We start from the raw sequence: 16,325 nt of genomic DNA on the forward strand, positions 1-16,325 counted from the left end.
GGAAAAGATGAGAATGTCATCCAGATAGATGACAACAAACTGGTACAGTAGATCCCTGAAGATTTCATTGACAAAGTTCTAGAACACAGCTGGAGCATTACACAAACCAAAAGGCATAACCAGGTATTCGTAATGCCCGTCCCTAGTGTTAAACGCAGTCTTCCATTCGTCACCTTCCCGTATTCTAATGAGATTGTATGCACCTCTGAGATCCAACTTGGTGAAAATGGAAGCCCCCTTCAACCTGTCGAATAGCTCAGATATTAGAGCTAAGGGGTATCGGTTTTTGATGGTCACTGCGTTTAACCCTCGATAGTCGATGCAGGGTCTGAGGGTACCATCCTTTTTAGCAACGAAAAAGAACCCTGCTCCTGCAGGCGACGAGGATTTCTGGATGAAACCTCTCTCCAGATTCTCGGCGACATACTCAGACATGGCCTGGGTCTCTGGAATGGACAGAGGGTAGGTACGACCCCTGGGCAGAGTTGCTCCAGGGACAAGGTCAATGGCACAGTCAAAAGATCTGTGGGGAGGAAGCACCTCAGCAGACTTCTTACAGAACACATCCCGGTAATTGCTGTATGCCGTGGGAAGATCAGAAGATACGGATGTGGTAGCAATGGGAAGTCTCTCCTTGGGAACCACCTTGAGAAGACAGGACGAGAAACACGAAGGACCCCAAGCCAGGATCTGCCCAGAGACCCAATCCACATGTGGAGAGTGGAGCTGTAGCCAAGGAAGGCCCAATACAATGGGGGTAGAGGCCTTGGGTAGAATGAGGAAGGAAATCCACTCCTGATGGAGAAGGGCCTACATGGAGGAACACTGGAAGAAGAAGATGAGAAGGTGATGTTTCTGGGTCCAATACTCCACCTCCCAAATGTATTAGACCCGAGCGTTTCCCAGACGAAGCGAGCAGGAGTCACGAAAATGACCCTTGCCCCCACAATAAAGACACAAGCCTAGAGTTCTGCGTCTAGCACGTTCTTCGGGGGTTAGTCTAGTCTGGGCCAGCTGCATAGGTTCCTCAGCAGGCAGAGGATGCTCCACAGAGCGACGGGGGAAGAGTTCTGGCTGACTAGGACCTAGAGGGTGCTGGCGTCTTTTTTTTCTAGGGACCTCTCCTGGAAACGAATGTCAATCTGATTGCACAAGGAAATTACATCGTCCAGACCGGCGGGGATGGCTCTTCCTGCTAATTCGTCCTTCACTCGGTCAGAGAGGCCATGTAAAAAGGTTGTGACCAGGGCCTCATTGTTCCAGCTCAATTTAGCTATGAGGATACGGAACTGAAGCGCATATTGTCCCACTGAACAAGATTCTTGGCGAAGGCGTAAAAGGGCACTAGCCGCTGAAGAAACCCGAGCTGGCTCCTCGAAGATATTACGAAAAAGCTTCAAGAAGTCGGACAGGCTGGAAACCACCGGGTCATTCTTCTCCCACAGGGGGGCAGCCCAAGCTAAAGCTTCACCAGAGAGGAGGGAAAAGATATAGGCTACCTTAGCCTGATCAGACAGAAAGTTTTGAGGCTGGAGCTCAAAATAAATGGTGCATTGGCTGAGGAAGCCCCTGCAGGCCTTTGAGTCCCCAGAGAAACGGGACGGAGCTGGCAGTAAATATGAATGTGTGGCTGCGACTGGTGCGATAGGTGCAGCTGCTAATTGTACTTGAGGCTGCAGGTTCGGGTTTCTCAAGGAGGCCTAGAGCTGCTCGAAGCGGGAAGCCAGATCTTTAAGGAATAGCATCACCTGAGTCTGATTAGATTCCTGGGTCTCGAGTCTGAACTATGCTCTGCAATGGATCGGCCGCAGGAAGCGGCACCTCAGCCGGGTCCATGGCTGATCAAACTGTCAGGTCACTTTGAGGCTAGGTGACAGATGCACACCGTTGGGATCAGGAGTGCACCGCAAGGCAGTGGACCCTACGGCTGACTGCTGCGGATGGTAGTCCGGGTATAAGGAAGGCAGGGCCGCTGGAACACCAACACGGATCCCATCGGGGTTAGAGCGTAGGATTCCCTGGGGCGCGGAGTCTAAGAGCCAGCAGGTGTTTACCAGAGCCTCCAGTGGTGAGGATGGACTGGGCTGCAACTGGCTCCAGGTCGCGACCCCCAGGGTCCCCCAGCTCACACCTACAGTAGGCAACAGAAGGATAGGGATAGTAAAGGAATAGGCCAAGGTCAGGGCCACAAGCAGACAAGGACAACAGATTACACGCCAAAGTTCAGGGTCACAGGCAAATAAGGATAGTCGGGGACACGCCAAAAGGTCAGGGTCAGGAGCAGACAGGAATAGTATAGAACACGCCAAGGTCGGTAACAGAAATAAATGTAGAGCACACGGCAGGCAGGAACAGGAAGCCAAACACACAAAGGTTGATCAGCAGGGCAGACCTGCAGTGCAGAGGTTAATATAGAGTTCTCTGATAGGAGCTGGGGTGGAGCCATGCTAGAGGAGAGTTAATAAAAGCAGTCAGGTGAGAGACAGCTGGTCTTTGGAGATGAACACATGGAGGCAGGTAAGCTGACAAACAAATTCTATTGCATAACCATGACACCCCCCAGGTACGAAATTTAAAGGAATATTTCACTTTTATTGTTTCACTTTAAGCATTATTAAATCACTGCTCCTGAAAAAACGGCCGTTTTTAAAACTTTTTTTTGCATTGATCCATGTCCCCTGGGGCAGGACCCGGGTCCCCAAACACTTTTTAGGACAATACCATGCACATAAGCCTTTAAAATTAGCACTTTTGATTTCTCCCATAGACTTTTAAAGGGTGTTCCGCGGCTTTTGAATTTGCCGCGAACACCCCAAATTGTTCGCTATTTGGCGAACAGGCGAAAACCCAATGTTCAAGTCGAGCTCATGTTCGACCCGAACATAAAGCCCATCCCTAGTGGCCATCAATGCAGCTTTATCTGTCCCCATCAGTGCTGCCTTATCCGTGCCTATCAGTGCCCACCAGTGCAGCCTATCAGTGCATATTAATGAAGGCGAAAAATTACCTGTTTGCAAAATGTTATAACAAACTATGTAACATGATTTCTTTTTTTTTTTTTTCAAAATTTTCCATCTTTTTTTTGTTTGTTTTAGCAAAAAATAAGAATCCCAGCTGTGATTAAATACCACCAAAAGAAAGCTCTATTTGTGTGAAGAAAATGATAAAAAAATGTGTTTGGATACAGTGTTGTATGACCGCGCAATTGTCATTCAAAGTGCGTCAGCGCTGAAAGCTGAAAATTGGTTTGGGCAGGAGGGGGTTTAAGTGCCCGTTAAGGAAGTGGTTAAATTGAGGGAGCTCTAGTTCTCACTCGGCAGGGGGGATGTTGGACCTCTACTTCCCCACAGCCTATTATGATATGAAGGTTACATATTTCTGTAATTTTGAAGTTTGTACTTTTTGTTTGAATATGTTTTGAATTTCTGTGCAGTTCAGCCATAGCATAGGCTACATATCATTATGTTCTCTTCCTTCCCCAGGCACACCGGAGCTGCCAGGGCCGCCGTGGACAATCTCACCAAAAGCTTGGCCATAGAATGGGCTCACAGTGGCGTCAGGATAAACTCGGTGGCTCCTGTAAGTAACCAGCACCGTCCTCCCCCCGGCTTTGCCACTTCTTATTATCTGCAGCCAAAGCTAAACCGAATTTGTCTTTATAGCCTGGGGCAGGAGGAATATAGTTTGGGAATTCAGTGAAATGTTATTAGACATGTGCACTGACAAAAAATGTTAGTTTTCGTTTTAATTCATTTTTTTTGCTTAATTTGGAAATTTGAAAATTTGAAAAATTCGGAAATTCTAACTTTCACATTTCCGAATCTTCAAATTTTCTAATTTTCTGAATTTTCAAAATTCGGAAATTCAAAAATCTGAAAAAAAGAGAGAAAATCTGTAGAATTCGAAATAATAACTAATAACTAACAATTAAATTATAGGTATTGGAATTTCCTTTCAAATTTGGCTGGCTAGTGAACGTAATGAATACAAATTTATCTGAAGTTATGAATTATCCGCGATAACGAATGCCGCATCTAAACAAATGAAACGGAACAAATTAATAATAAATAATAATAATAAAAAGGTTTTATTATTATTAGATCCTTACGTTCCATTCTTTTAGATGCGGCATTCGTTATTTCAGATAATTCATAACTTCGGATAAATTTTTATTCGTTACGTTCACTAACCGCCAAATTTGAAAGGAATTTCCAATACCTTAATAGTTATTATTAGTTAGTTATTTCAGATTTTTGGGTTCAGATTTTCATTCTTTTGAATTATCAGAACTTCATTCTTTTTTCGGATTTCCGAATATTCGACATTCGGAAATTTCGGAATTAACAAATTTATCAAAATTAAAAAACTAATTCGGAACTAAACGAATTGCACATGTCTAGTTATTATTATTCCTGTTAATGGAGAATTGACATGAACACATATTTGGGGGGGGGGGGGGGTGTATGCAATCGGCAAAGAATTGCTTGATTTTAATTACTGGCATTGAAAATTGGACGACGACTCCTCTTGTGCATGTGCAATGTTTATAAAATTTGTGAGATCCATTCAGACCGCACTTCTCTTCTCTAATCAAATCCTTGATGGGAGGATCTTCTAGACCAGAGTTTCTCAACTGCAGTCCTCAAGGCGCCCCAACAGGTCATGTTTTCAGGATTTCCCTCAGATGAAACGGCTGTGGTAATTACTAAGGCAGTGAAACTGATCCAATCACCTGTGCGAAAATAATAGAAATCCTGAAAACACGACCTGTTGGGGCGCCTTGAGGACTGGAGTTGAGAAACACTGACCTAGACCCTGTATTGAGCCAACTGTGTTTTTCAAGGATAAATTCACCTTTTAAAAAAAAAAAATAATGATGTGCACATATTCTTTGTAGGTAAAAAAAAATATCACAATCTCTCTTTTTTACTCCAGTGAATCCCCCCCCCCCCACAGTTAAACACTTCCCAGGGAACACATTTAACCCCTTGATCGCCCCCTAGTGTTAACATCTTCCCTGCCAGTGACATTTATACAGTAATCAGTGAATTTTACAAGCACTGATCGCTGTATTGGTGTCACTGGTCCCTAAAAAGTGTCACTTGGGGTCAGATTTGAATGCCGCGGTCCAACTAAAAATCGCAGATTGCCGCCATTACCAGTTAAAACGTTTTTATTATTATTATTATTATTGTTTGTTAATTTTAATTTGTTACGTTCCATTGGTTTAGATGCGGCATTCGTTATTTCAGATAATTCGTAACTTCGGATAAATTCGTATCCGTTACGTTCACTAACAGCCAAATTTGAAAGGAAATTCCAATACCTAGAATTTAATAGTTAGATATTATTAGTTAGTTATTTCAGATTTTCAGGGTTTTCGGGATTTTCGAATTTTAGGAATATTCTGAAAAATTTGGTAAACGGGTTTTTCGTTAATTAACTTGCTGCCCACCCCGATCTCGTTCTGGGTGGACGTCATATGAAGGCCTCCCTGAACGACCGATCTCGCGCGCCACCGGCGATCGCGGCTGCGCCGTGTTGCTAGGACATGCCGCAACCCCCGATCTGTGTAAAGAGCCGCGGCTCTTTAGCCAAGTGATCAGCTGTGTCCAATCAGAGCCGGTCACATGCAAACACGGAGATGCCGGTAATCGGCGCTCCTCGCCTCACACTGACATTAGCGGCATCTCCTCACAGAGGACATCTAGGGCTGGCTATCAGTGCTGCTCATCACTGCTGCCCATCAGTGCCGCCCACCAGTGCCGCCTGTCTGCCCACCAGTGCCGCCTATTAGTGCCACATATCAGTGCCACCTAATCAGTGACCATAAGTGTCACCTCATCAGTGCCCACCAGTGCAGCCCATCGGTGCCACATATCAGTGCCACCTATCCATGCCCAATGAGTGCGGCATATTTGTGCCTCATCAGTGCCACCTCATCAGTGCCCATAAGTGCCACCTCATCAGAGCCCATCAGTGAAGGAGAAAAATGACTTATTTTACAAAATTTACGGACACAAACTAACCTTTTTTTTCAACATTTTTGGTCTTTTTTCCTAAAAAAAAATAAAAAATAAATAAAAATAAAAAACCCAGTGGTGAATAACCACTTGCCGACCGGCTCACGCCGATATACGCCGGCAGAATGGCACGGACAGGCATATTAACGTACCTGTACGTTGCCCTTTAAGATGCGGCATTGTGAGCGTGTGCGCCCGTCACAAGCTCCGTGAGTGTGATCGCGGGTCTACCCGCGATCGTCTCACGGAGAGGAAGAATGGGGAAATGCTGATGTAAACGAGCATTTCCCCATTCTTCCTAGTGACAGGGCACTGATCACCACTCCCTGTAATTGGGAGCGGTGATCAGTGTCGTGACACACACAGCCCCTCCCCCCCACAGTTAGAATCACTCCCTAGGACACACTTAACCCCTACAGCGCCACCTAGTGGTTAACTTCTTCACTGCCAGTTACATTTACACAGTAGTCAATGCATTTTTAATCGCACTGATCACTGTATAAATGAGAATGGTCCCCAAATAGCGCCAAAAGTGTCCGATCTGTCCGCCATAATGTCGCAGTCACGATAAAAATCGCTGATCGCCGCCATTACTAGTAAAAAAAAAAAATTATTCATAAAAATGCCATAAATCTATCCCCTATTTTGTAGACGCTATAACTTTTGCGCAAACCAATCAATACACACTTATTGCGATTTTTTTTTTTTTTTTTTTTTTTTTTTTTTTTACCAGAAATATGTAGAAGAATACGTATCGGCCTAAACTGAGGAAAAAAATGTTTTTTTATATATTTTTTGGGTATATTTATTATAGCAAAAAGTAAAAAATAGGGTTGTCCCGATACCGATACTAGTATCGGTATCGGCACCGATACCGAGCATTTGCCCAAGTACTTGTACTCGGGCAAATGCTCCCGATGCTTCCCCCGATACCTGGAAGACAGCTGTGATCGGCGCGTGGGGGAGTTACAAGATTCTCCCCCAGCGGCTTTCAGCAGCTTTAGTGACATACAGCGGTGATTGGTCACCGCTGACTGTCACTGCATCCTCCTCCGTGCCCCCTCCGTTCCTCTGTCCCCCTCCGCTGTCCCCCTCCGTTCCTCTCTCCTTTTCTGTCCCCCTCCGCTGTCCCCCTCCGTTCCTCTCTCCTTCCCTGTCCCCCTCCGCTGTCCCCCTCCGTTCCTCTCTCCTTCCCTGTCCCCCTCCGCTGTCCCCCTCCGTTCCTCTCTCCTTCCCTGTCCCCCTCCGCTGTCCCCCTCCGTTCCTCTCTCCTTTTCTGTCCCCCTCCGCTGTCCCCTCCGTTCCTCTCTCCTTCCCTGTCCCCCTCCGCTGTCCCCCTCCGTTCCTCTCTCCTTTTCTGTCCCCCTCCGCTGTCCCCCTCCGTTCCTCTCTCCTTCCCTGTCCCCCTCCGCTGTCCCCCTCCGTTCCTCTCTCCTTCCCTGTCCCCCTCCGCTGTCCCCCTCCGTTCCTCTCTCCTTTTCTGTCCCCCTCCGCTGTCCCCTCCGTTCCTCTCTCCTTCCCTGTCCCCCTCCGCTGTCCCCTCCGTTCCTCTCTCCTTCTCTGTGCCTCTCCGCTGTCCCCTCCGCTCCTCTCTCCTTCCCTGTCCCCCTCCACTGTCCCCTCCATTCCTCTCTCCTTCACTGTCCCCTCCATTCCTCTCTCCTTCCCTGTCCCCCTCCGCTGTCCCCTCCGTTCCTCTCTCCTTCCCTGTCCCCCTCCGCTGTCCCCTCTGTTCCGCTCTCCTTCTCTGTGCCTCACCGCTGTCCCCTCCGCTCCTCTCTCCTTCCCTGTCCCCCTCCGCTGTCCCCTCCGCTCCTCTCTCCTTCCCTGTCCCCCTCCACTGTCCCCTCCATTCCTCTCTCCTTCCCTGTCCCCCTCCGCTGTCCCCCTCCGCTCCTCTCTCCTTCTCTGTCCCCCTCCGTTCTCCCCCTCCGTTCCGCCGTCGGCCTCCTCCTTCCTTTGTGTATGGATAGAGTCAGCTGACTCTGTCCATTCACATAACTGAAACATTGTAACCTCCTGTGATTACGATGTGTCAGTTTATGAATGGAGAGGAGCCGTTGTCTTCTCTCCATTCATTCTCAGTGCAGCTGAGGCTGCAGAGAAAGGGACTGGGGAATCTCTATCCTCTGTCTCTTTCTCTGTCTCAAGGGGGAGATATCAGAGGTCTGTTAAGACCCCTGATATCCCACCAAAGCCCCCAACAGGGCTGATTAAAAAAAAAACAAAAACAAAAAACACATATTGCAATAAAGAATAAAAAAAATATTATTGTAAAAAATAAAAATTGTAAATAAAAAAAAAAAACACATACATCGTTCATCCCCCCCCCCCCAAAAAGAAAACACTGTTAAACAAAAAAACTAAAACAAAACACTGTCACGTGACATTAAAAAAAAAGTATCGGTAATCGGTATCGACGAGTACTTGAAAAAAAGTATCGGTACTTGTACTCAGTCCTAAAAAAGTGGTATCGGGACAACCCTAGTAAAAAATATTGCGTTTTTTCTAAAATTGTCGCTCTTTTTTTGTTTATAGCGCAAAAAATAAAAACCGCAGAGGTGATCAAATACCACCAAAAGAAAGCTCTATTTGTGGAGAAAAAGGGACGTCAATTTTGTCTGGGAGCCATGTCGCGCAACCGCGCAATTGTCCGTTAAAGCGACCTAGTGCCGAATCGCAAAAAGTGCTCTGGTCTTTGGCCAGCCAAATGGTCCGGGGTTGAAGTGGTTAAATACAGCCAAAAGAATTTGGTGATTTGTGTGAAGAAAATGATAATAATTTCACATGGTTACAGTGTAGCATGACTGTGCAGATGTGTACTGACCATCGGGAGTTTCCCGGTGGGCCGATGGCTCAGTGGGCCGGTCAGGAACAGTCCTGGAGCCGCTCCTCTTTGACAGTGAGTAATTGCGATTTCACTCCTGTCGAGAGAGCAGCTGCCGTCACTTGCTGGAGTGAGGATTAGGCTTTCTGCTCCCTCCAGCCTGCAGGGGTAGATAGACAAGCGGCAGACGTTCCTTCCTCTCTCCTCTATCACTTGTTATCACATGACTGGAGAGAGGAAGGGGATGCTGCCTTCAAAACTGAGTACATGTGGGAGAGGGAGGAGAGGGAGGGCACACTGATGGGGACACTGTGATGTGAAGGGGGCTGCTGATGGGGACACTGTGATGTGAAGGGGGCTGCTGATGGGGACACTGTGATGTGAAGGGGGCTGCTGATGGGGACACTGTGATGTAAAGGAGGCTGCTGATGGGGACACTGTGATGTGAAGGGGGCTGCTGATGGGGACACTGTGATGTGAAGGGGGCTGCTGATGGGGACACTGTGATGTGAAGGGGGCTGCTGATGGGGACACTGTGATGTGAAGGGGGCTGCTGATGGGGACACTGTTATGTGAAGGGGGCTGCTGATGGGGACACTGTGATGTGAAGGGGGCTGCTGATGGGGACACTGTGATGTGAAGGGGGCTGCTGATGGGGACACTGTGATGTGAAGGGGGCTGCTGATGGGGACACTGTGATGTGAAGGAGGCTGCTGATGGGGACACTGTGATGTGAAGGGGGCTGCTGATGGGGACACTGTGATGTGAAGGGGGCTGCTGATGGGGAGACTCTGATGTGAAGGGGGCTGCTGATGGGGACACTCAAAATTAAAGTGGGCCGGTCATGATGAAGTCCAGGGTCAAATTTTTGTCCCTGTCCAGCCCTTTCAATTGTCATTCAAAGTGTGAAAGCGCTGAAAGCTGAAAAATGGCCTGGGCAGGAGGGGGGTGTAAGTGCCCTGTGTTGAGGTGGTTAACGAATTTGTTGAAATGCGTTAAAAAAAACTATTCGGAACGAAACAAATTGCACATGTCTACTTCTAATGCTCTTCAGCAAACACTGAAACAATGCTAAAGACGCTGCACATCATCTGAGTTATCGGTAATCGTGGGGGGGGGGGCAGCCAGATTCTAGAGAGTACCTCACATGTTCTGAGGGGCCGTTGGAGGATTTTTTTCATTTGCATCTCTCTCCTTATTTTTGTTTGCTCACCGACATCATATTACTTTTTTTTTTGTTTTTTTTACAGGGAACAATCTTCTCACCGACGGCTGCAGAGAATTACGAGTCGGGGGTTTCTATGTTTAAAAACTACATCCCTTCTATTCCAGCCAAAAGACTGGGACTGCCTGAAGAGGTATTCCCCCAACAAAAAGTCTCATGGCGTCTATTACAGCTTTATCAGTGTTTGTATTGTCTTAAGCCAGCCATAGATCGAATCTTGGGTGGTTTAGCAGGGAGCGGACGAGTTTTGATCCATCTATAGGCAGGCTGGTTGTGTTGAAGTTGATCCATCGATCGACTTCAGTACATCCAGCCAAATTATATAAGTGGTCTGGTGCCACCAATGACACACCTCCATCCCTGAAAATGTAGATGAAAAAAAACACAAAACATAGCCCTGGGACTATAAATGAGGTGTACCACAAATGGCCACTAAGTCAGAAGTAGACATAATAAAGTTATTTATTAAGGTAGATGCAGTTGTCATCATGATTCATCAATTACACTGCAATGCCGATTGAAAGTGGCTACAATATAGGATACATGCTTGAAAATGGAATATCAATACATGATTGAAAGGGGCATCTTTTGAACTTGACGCGTTTCATGAGCTACAGCTCACTTCCTCAGGAGTGGATGCACATAAAACATGTCTAAAATCTATCACTTAGTATCATGAGATACATTCTTAAACTGTGGTTTTTACCTTTTTAGACCTGTTTTATGTATATCCACTCCTGCGGAAGTGAGCTGTAGCTCACGAAACGCGTCGAGTTCAAAAGATGCCCCTTTCAATCATGTATTGATATTCCATTTTCAAGCATGTATTCTATATTGTAGATATTTTCAATTGGCATTGCATTGTAATTGATGTATCATGATGACAACTGCATCTACCTTAAATTATTTTATTAAGGCCCATCATTGGTATTAGTGGGAGGAATAGTGCCCCATCATTGGTGTCGGTGGAAGGAATCGTGCCCCATCATTGGTGTCTGTGGGAGGAGTAGTGCCCCATCATTGGTGTCTGTGGGAGGAATAGTGCCCCATCATTGGTGTCAGTGGGAGGAATAGTGCCCCATTGTTGATGGGAGGAATAGTTCCCCATCATTGGTGTCTGTGGGAGGAATAGTGCCCCATCATTGGTGTCAGTGGGAGGAATAGTGCCCCATCATTGGTGTCAGTGGAAGGAATAGTGCCCCATCATTGGTGTCAGTGGAAGGAATAGTGCCCCATCATTGGTGTCAGTGGAAGGAATAGTGCCCCATCATTGGTGTCAGTGGGAGGAATAGTGCCCCATCATTGGTGTCAGTGGGAGGAATAGTGCCCCATCATTGGTGTCAGTGGAAGGAATAGTGCCTCATCATTGGTGTCAGTGGGAGGAATAGTGCCTCATCATTGGTGTCAGTGGGAGGAATAGTGCTCCATCATCATGGGGCACAGAAAGCAAAATCTAGGCAAAATTTGCTGTGCCTGGATGGGGCTGCGGGACGTGGTACTCATGTTTAGGAATGAATGACCAAAATGTCTTTAAATGCATTAGGCCCTAATATGTATGGATCCCTCGGTACAGTGTTCAGCCCCCGTCTTGCCGTGGCGTATTTTAGCCTGCTATTGACTGACAGTTTGCAGGGAACGGAGCTGGGCTCTGTACCTGTGCCTCCAGTGGCACATTAAACTGCCAGGATTGCATTCACAGCAGCTATGCGCCAACTAGTGCCCCATCATTGGTGTCCATGGGAGGAATAGTACCCCATCATTGGTGTCAGTTGGAGGAATAGTGCCCCATCATTGATGTCAGTGGGAGGAATAGTACCCCATCATTGGTGTCAGTTGGAGGAATAGTGCCCCATCATTGGTGTCAGTGGGAGGAATAGTGCCCCATCATTGGTGTCGGTGGGAGGAATAGTGCACTATCATTGGTATCCGTGGGAGGAATAGTGCCCCATCATTGATGTCAGTGGGAGGAATAATGCCCCATCATTGGTGTCCGTGGGAGGAATAGTGCCCCATCATTGGTGTCCGTGGGAGGAATAGTGCCCCATCATTGGTATCCGTGGGAGGAATAGTGCCCCATCATTGATGTCAGTGGGAGGAATAGTGCCCCGTCATTGGTGTCCGTGGGAGGAATAGTGCCCCAGCATTGGTGTCTGTGGGAGGAATAGTGCCCCATTGTTGGTATCAGTGGAAGGAATAGTGCCCCGTCATTGGTGTCTGTGGGAGGAATAGTGCCCCATCATTGGTATCTGTGGGAGAAATAGTGCCCCATTGTTGGTATCAATGGGAGGAATAGTGCCCCATTATTGGTGTCCCTGAATAAAATGGTTCCCAGGTACCGAAAAAAGGCAAGCAAAGGGCCACATCTGGCCCACAGGCCACAGTTTGGAGAAGACTGCTATATAGAAAGAGTTAAGAGTAAAGTGAAATTTGAATGACCTTATGGAAGGAAGTTCATAAAGTTTTTGCCAACTTCAGCATTACCTTCCCTTCAGTACAGCTCTAATCTGTTCTGTCATTACATAAATCTTCAGGTCTGTATAATGCTGACCACACCACTGCTTGTAACCAGTCCATAGTCTGTATCACTAATCTCACACTTTGATTGACAGATCTCACCAATGGTCTGCTTCCTCCTCTCACCTGCCGCTTCCTTCATCACCGGAGAGACTGTGAAGGTGGACGCCGGGCAAAGCCTATACCTCTCTCACTGGGAAGTACCAGGTATGGGAATCTTTTTCAAATGCAGTTTTTGGGGAAAAAAATACACTTTTTTTTTTAGTTTCAATGCAAAAAAAATCACAATACATAACCCAATTTTTTTTTGTAAAATATAAAAGATGTTACGCCGAGTAAATGGATACCAAACACGTCACGCTTTAAAATTGCGCACACTCGTGCAACAGCGACAAGGGACGAAAATGTTACAGGTTGCCACTTTACAGAGAAGGTCTGGTGCTAGATTTACTGCCCGTGATTCAGCGTTTCGTGGTGATACCTCACATGTGTGAAAACAATTTGCTGTTTGTGTGCGTGCGGGACCGATGCGCATGTTGGCCTTTGCACTGGGGGATGGGGGCACTTTAATTTTGAATCCCCAAACTGTAAAAAAAGAACGTTTATAGTCGCACAACAAAGGTTTAGGAAAACAAAATATGTATTGAAATGCTGGAAGGCCCCGGATGGGGTTGGGTGTCACTTTTTGGGGGGGGGGGGGGAATTCTGTAAGGGGTTGGGGCGCTCAGTAGAAGACTTGGTGTCTCTTTAGGGGAATGAGATCTCTGGAGGGAGATGGGGTCCTTGGAAGGAGTTAGGGGTCTTTCCAGGACCCTGGAGAGGTGCAGGGGCTGGGAAGCACTGCGGGACGTTGGAGAAAACTGTGTGAGGTTGGGGGATCTGCAGGAGACTTGGTGCCCCTGTTGGGGATGAGATTTCTGGAGGGAGATGGGGGGCCTTTGGAAGGGGTTAGGTGTCTCTCCAGGAGGCTAGAGGTTATAGCAGGGGCTGGGCTGCACTGTGGGAGATTTCTGAAGGGGGCTAGGGAAAACTGTGGGGCATGGGGGCCTTGGAGGGGGCTAGGGGTCTCCCCAGGAGACTGGAGGATACTGCAGGGGCTGGGCTGCACTGTGGGAGGTTGGGAGGCATTGTGGGATATTGATAAAAGTTGGGGCACAATGGGGGGCTGCAGGGCACCGTGGGACGTTGGAGAAAACTGTGGAAGGTTGAGGGATCTGCAGCAGACTTGGTGGCCCTATAGTGGATGAGATTTATGGATGGGAACTGGGTCCTTGGAGAGGGAAAGAGGTCTATCTAGGAGGCTGGAGAGGTGCAGGGCTGGGGAGCACTGTGGGAGGTTGGAGATAACTGTGGAAGGTTGAGGGATCAGCAGCAGACTTGGTGGCCCTGTAGAGGATGAGATTTCTGGATGGGAACGGGGTTCTTGGAGGGGGATAGAGGTCTCTCTGGGAGGCTGGAGAGGTACAGGGGCTGGGGAGCACTGTCGGAGGTTAGGGGATCAGCAGCTGACTTGGTGGCCCTGTAGTGGATGAGATTTATGGATGGGAACGGGGTTCTTGGAAGGGGATAGAGGTCTCTCTGGGAGGCTGGAGAGGTACAGGGGCTGGGGAGCACTGTCGGAGGTTAGGGGATCAGCAGCTGACTTGGTGGCCCTGTAGTGGATGAGATTTATGGATGGGAACGGGGTTCTTGGAAGGGGATAGAGGTCTCTCTGGGAGGCTGGAGAGGTACAGGGGCTGGGGAGCACTGTCGGAGGTTAGGGGATCAGCAGCAGACTTGGTGGCCCTGTAGTGGATGAGATTTATGGATGGGAAGGGGGTCCTTGGAGGGGGAAAGAGGTCCATCTGGGAGGCTGGAAAGGTGCAGAGCTGGGGAGCACTGTGGGAGGTTGGAGATAACTGTGTAAGGTTAAGGGATCTGCAGCAGACTTGGTGGCCCCTGCAGTGGATGAGATTTCTGGAGGCGGCTTGAGGAAACTGTGGGAGATGGGGTCCTTGGATGGGGCCGGGGTCTCTGTAGGAGGCTGGGGACTTTGCAGAAGACCGTGGAAGACAGGAGGGTACTGCATGGGTTGGGGGGGTGGGGGTGCTGTGGAAAGTTGGAGAGAACTATGGAAGGGTGGGAAGTTGGGGGATCTGCGGTTGGAGGGAGGCCATGGCCAGGCAGCATGTCACAGCCCTGTGGTTGAGTACCACTGTTCTAGAGTAGAGTACTTTTGAAAGTGTCAGCAATGAGTAACATACATAGTATAACACTTTGTCTGTGTTGTGGATATTCATTGGGTGATAATAACGACTTGTCCCCTTTTTGTCCCCATCCTCAGATCACAACAGATGGCCGAAGGCTCCAGAGGGAGAGAACGCCGACACTTTGAAGAAACTTCTTTCCAACGCCCCTCCTTCGAAGCTGTGAGGACTTCTCGCGTCTACGCTTGGCGTAATTGTCAGCCAGTGTACAATTAGTATCTAATTTGACATTTTAATTGCTTTTAAATCAAAAGGATGATTCAGAAATGCTCCGTTAATGGGTTATAATCATCCTGAGAGCACCTGATGTAGCTCTTACTTAGGAAATATACTTTGCATATGTGTGAACCCAGGCTAACACAGACATCGGAAAACCAACACTCCACAAGTGAGTTACCAGGTGGACTCGAGTTTGTGGTGGATAATGCCTCAGGCCTCGCTGCCCTCAGGGATAGGGGTATCCTAACAGTCAAAAGAGAAGAAAGGACAAAAGGGCGCACCAACCTTGTGCATTATCCTTGGATACAATTTTATTAAAAATTAGGTTAAAAAGCTACTCACAAACATGTGGAAGAAAACTCGCGATACAAATAATCTCCAGATGACAGCGATTGGTCTATGACATTGACAACAGACACCAGATGGTAACAGAGGAGATTTCAGGGGTCACTGCCGGCTGACGCGTTTCGAAGGGATACCTTCTTCCTCAGAGCCCAGCCTAGGCGCTTTAGCGCTGTTTTAGCGGCGCTGGAGTGTGAAAGGGGTCTAAAGACCAGTTCTGATTGGGCGGGTTATACGCACAGTTTCACTTGCCTCTTGTTTATAAGATACATAATATTGCACAGCTACCTCGCACCATGCATATTACTCCGTTGTTATTATTTCTATTCTCTTTGCAACGCATTTATAATTCTAACCTTTTCTGAAGATATGAACCCGTGACCTCAATCGCTGAAATCACTGTGCCAGAAATGTAACGATAAAAGTTTATTTTGAGTACATGTTGTCTCTTGATTTATATACCTTTTAAAGAGAAACTGCAGTCTGCTCACATAATTTGTAATTAATAAAAACATCTTTGCCATTCTGAAGCTTCCCTCCATCCACTTTGCATATTATTTTATACATACAGTGGAACCTTGGTTTACGAGTAACGAGGGTTTTGAAAGACAAGCAACTTTTTTTTTTTTTTTTAAATCCTGACACGACTTGCGAGTGTTGTCTCGCAAAACTAGCAGGATTCAAGCCAATGGGGTGTGCATCACCGCATTTGGCCAGACGTGGGGGGGCGCCGCTGACACTCGAACACTTCGGAGCCATTTGGAAATACTCAGAAACACTCAGAAATAGTCGGAAATACTCCGTTACTGAGTGTTTCCGAGCCTTTCCGAGGGTTTCCGAGTTCAGCCGAGTATTTAAAAGGCTCTCCGGTGCCCCTCCAACCTCTGGCCACATGCGGTATTGCATGCAATAGAAGTCAATGCAGGAAC

At 47.5% G+C, this 16,325-nt stretch overlaps 1 protein-coding gene across 1 annotated transcript in view; it reads left to right on the forward strand.

Annotated features, from left to right (window-relative positions):
* LOC141147236 (peroxisomal trans-2-enoyl-CoA reductase-like) overlaps positions 1-15,834 on the forward strand; it is a 33,041-nt gene extending 17,207 nt beyond the window's left edge. The window contains exons 5-8 of the mRNA XM_073634411.1: positions 3,483-3,579; positions 10,101-10,208; positions 12,685-12,796; positions 14,913-15,834. Coding sequence (XP_073490512.1) covers positions 3,483-3,579; positions 10,101-10,208; positions 12,685-12,796; positions 14,913-15,001 — 406 coding nt within the window. The 3' untranslated portion in view covers positions 15,002-15,834. The remainder of the gene's footprint in view (positions 1-3,482; positions 3,580-10,100; positions 10,209-12,684; positions 12,797-14,912) is intronic.
* Positions 15,835-16,325: the final 491 nt, after the last annotated feature.

This window comes from Aquarana catesbeiana, linkage group LG06 (assembly GCF_042186555.1).
Source record: "Aquarana catesbeiana isolate 2022-GZ linkage group LG06, ASM4218655v1, whole genome shotgun sequence".
Taxonomy (NCBI): domain Eukaryota; kingdom Metazoa; phylum Chordata; class Amphibia; order Anura; family Ranidae; genus Aquarana; species Aquarana catesbeiana.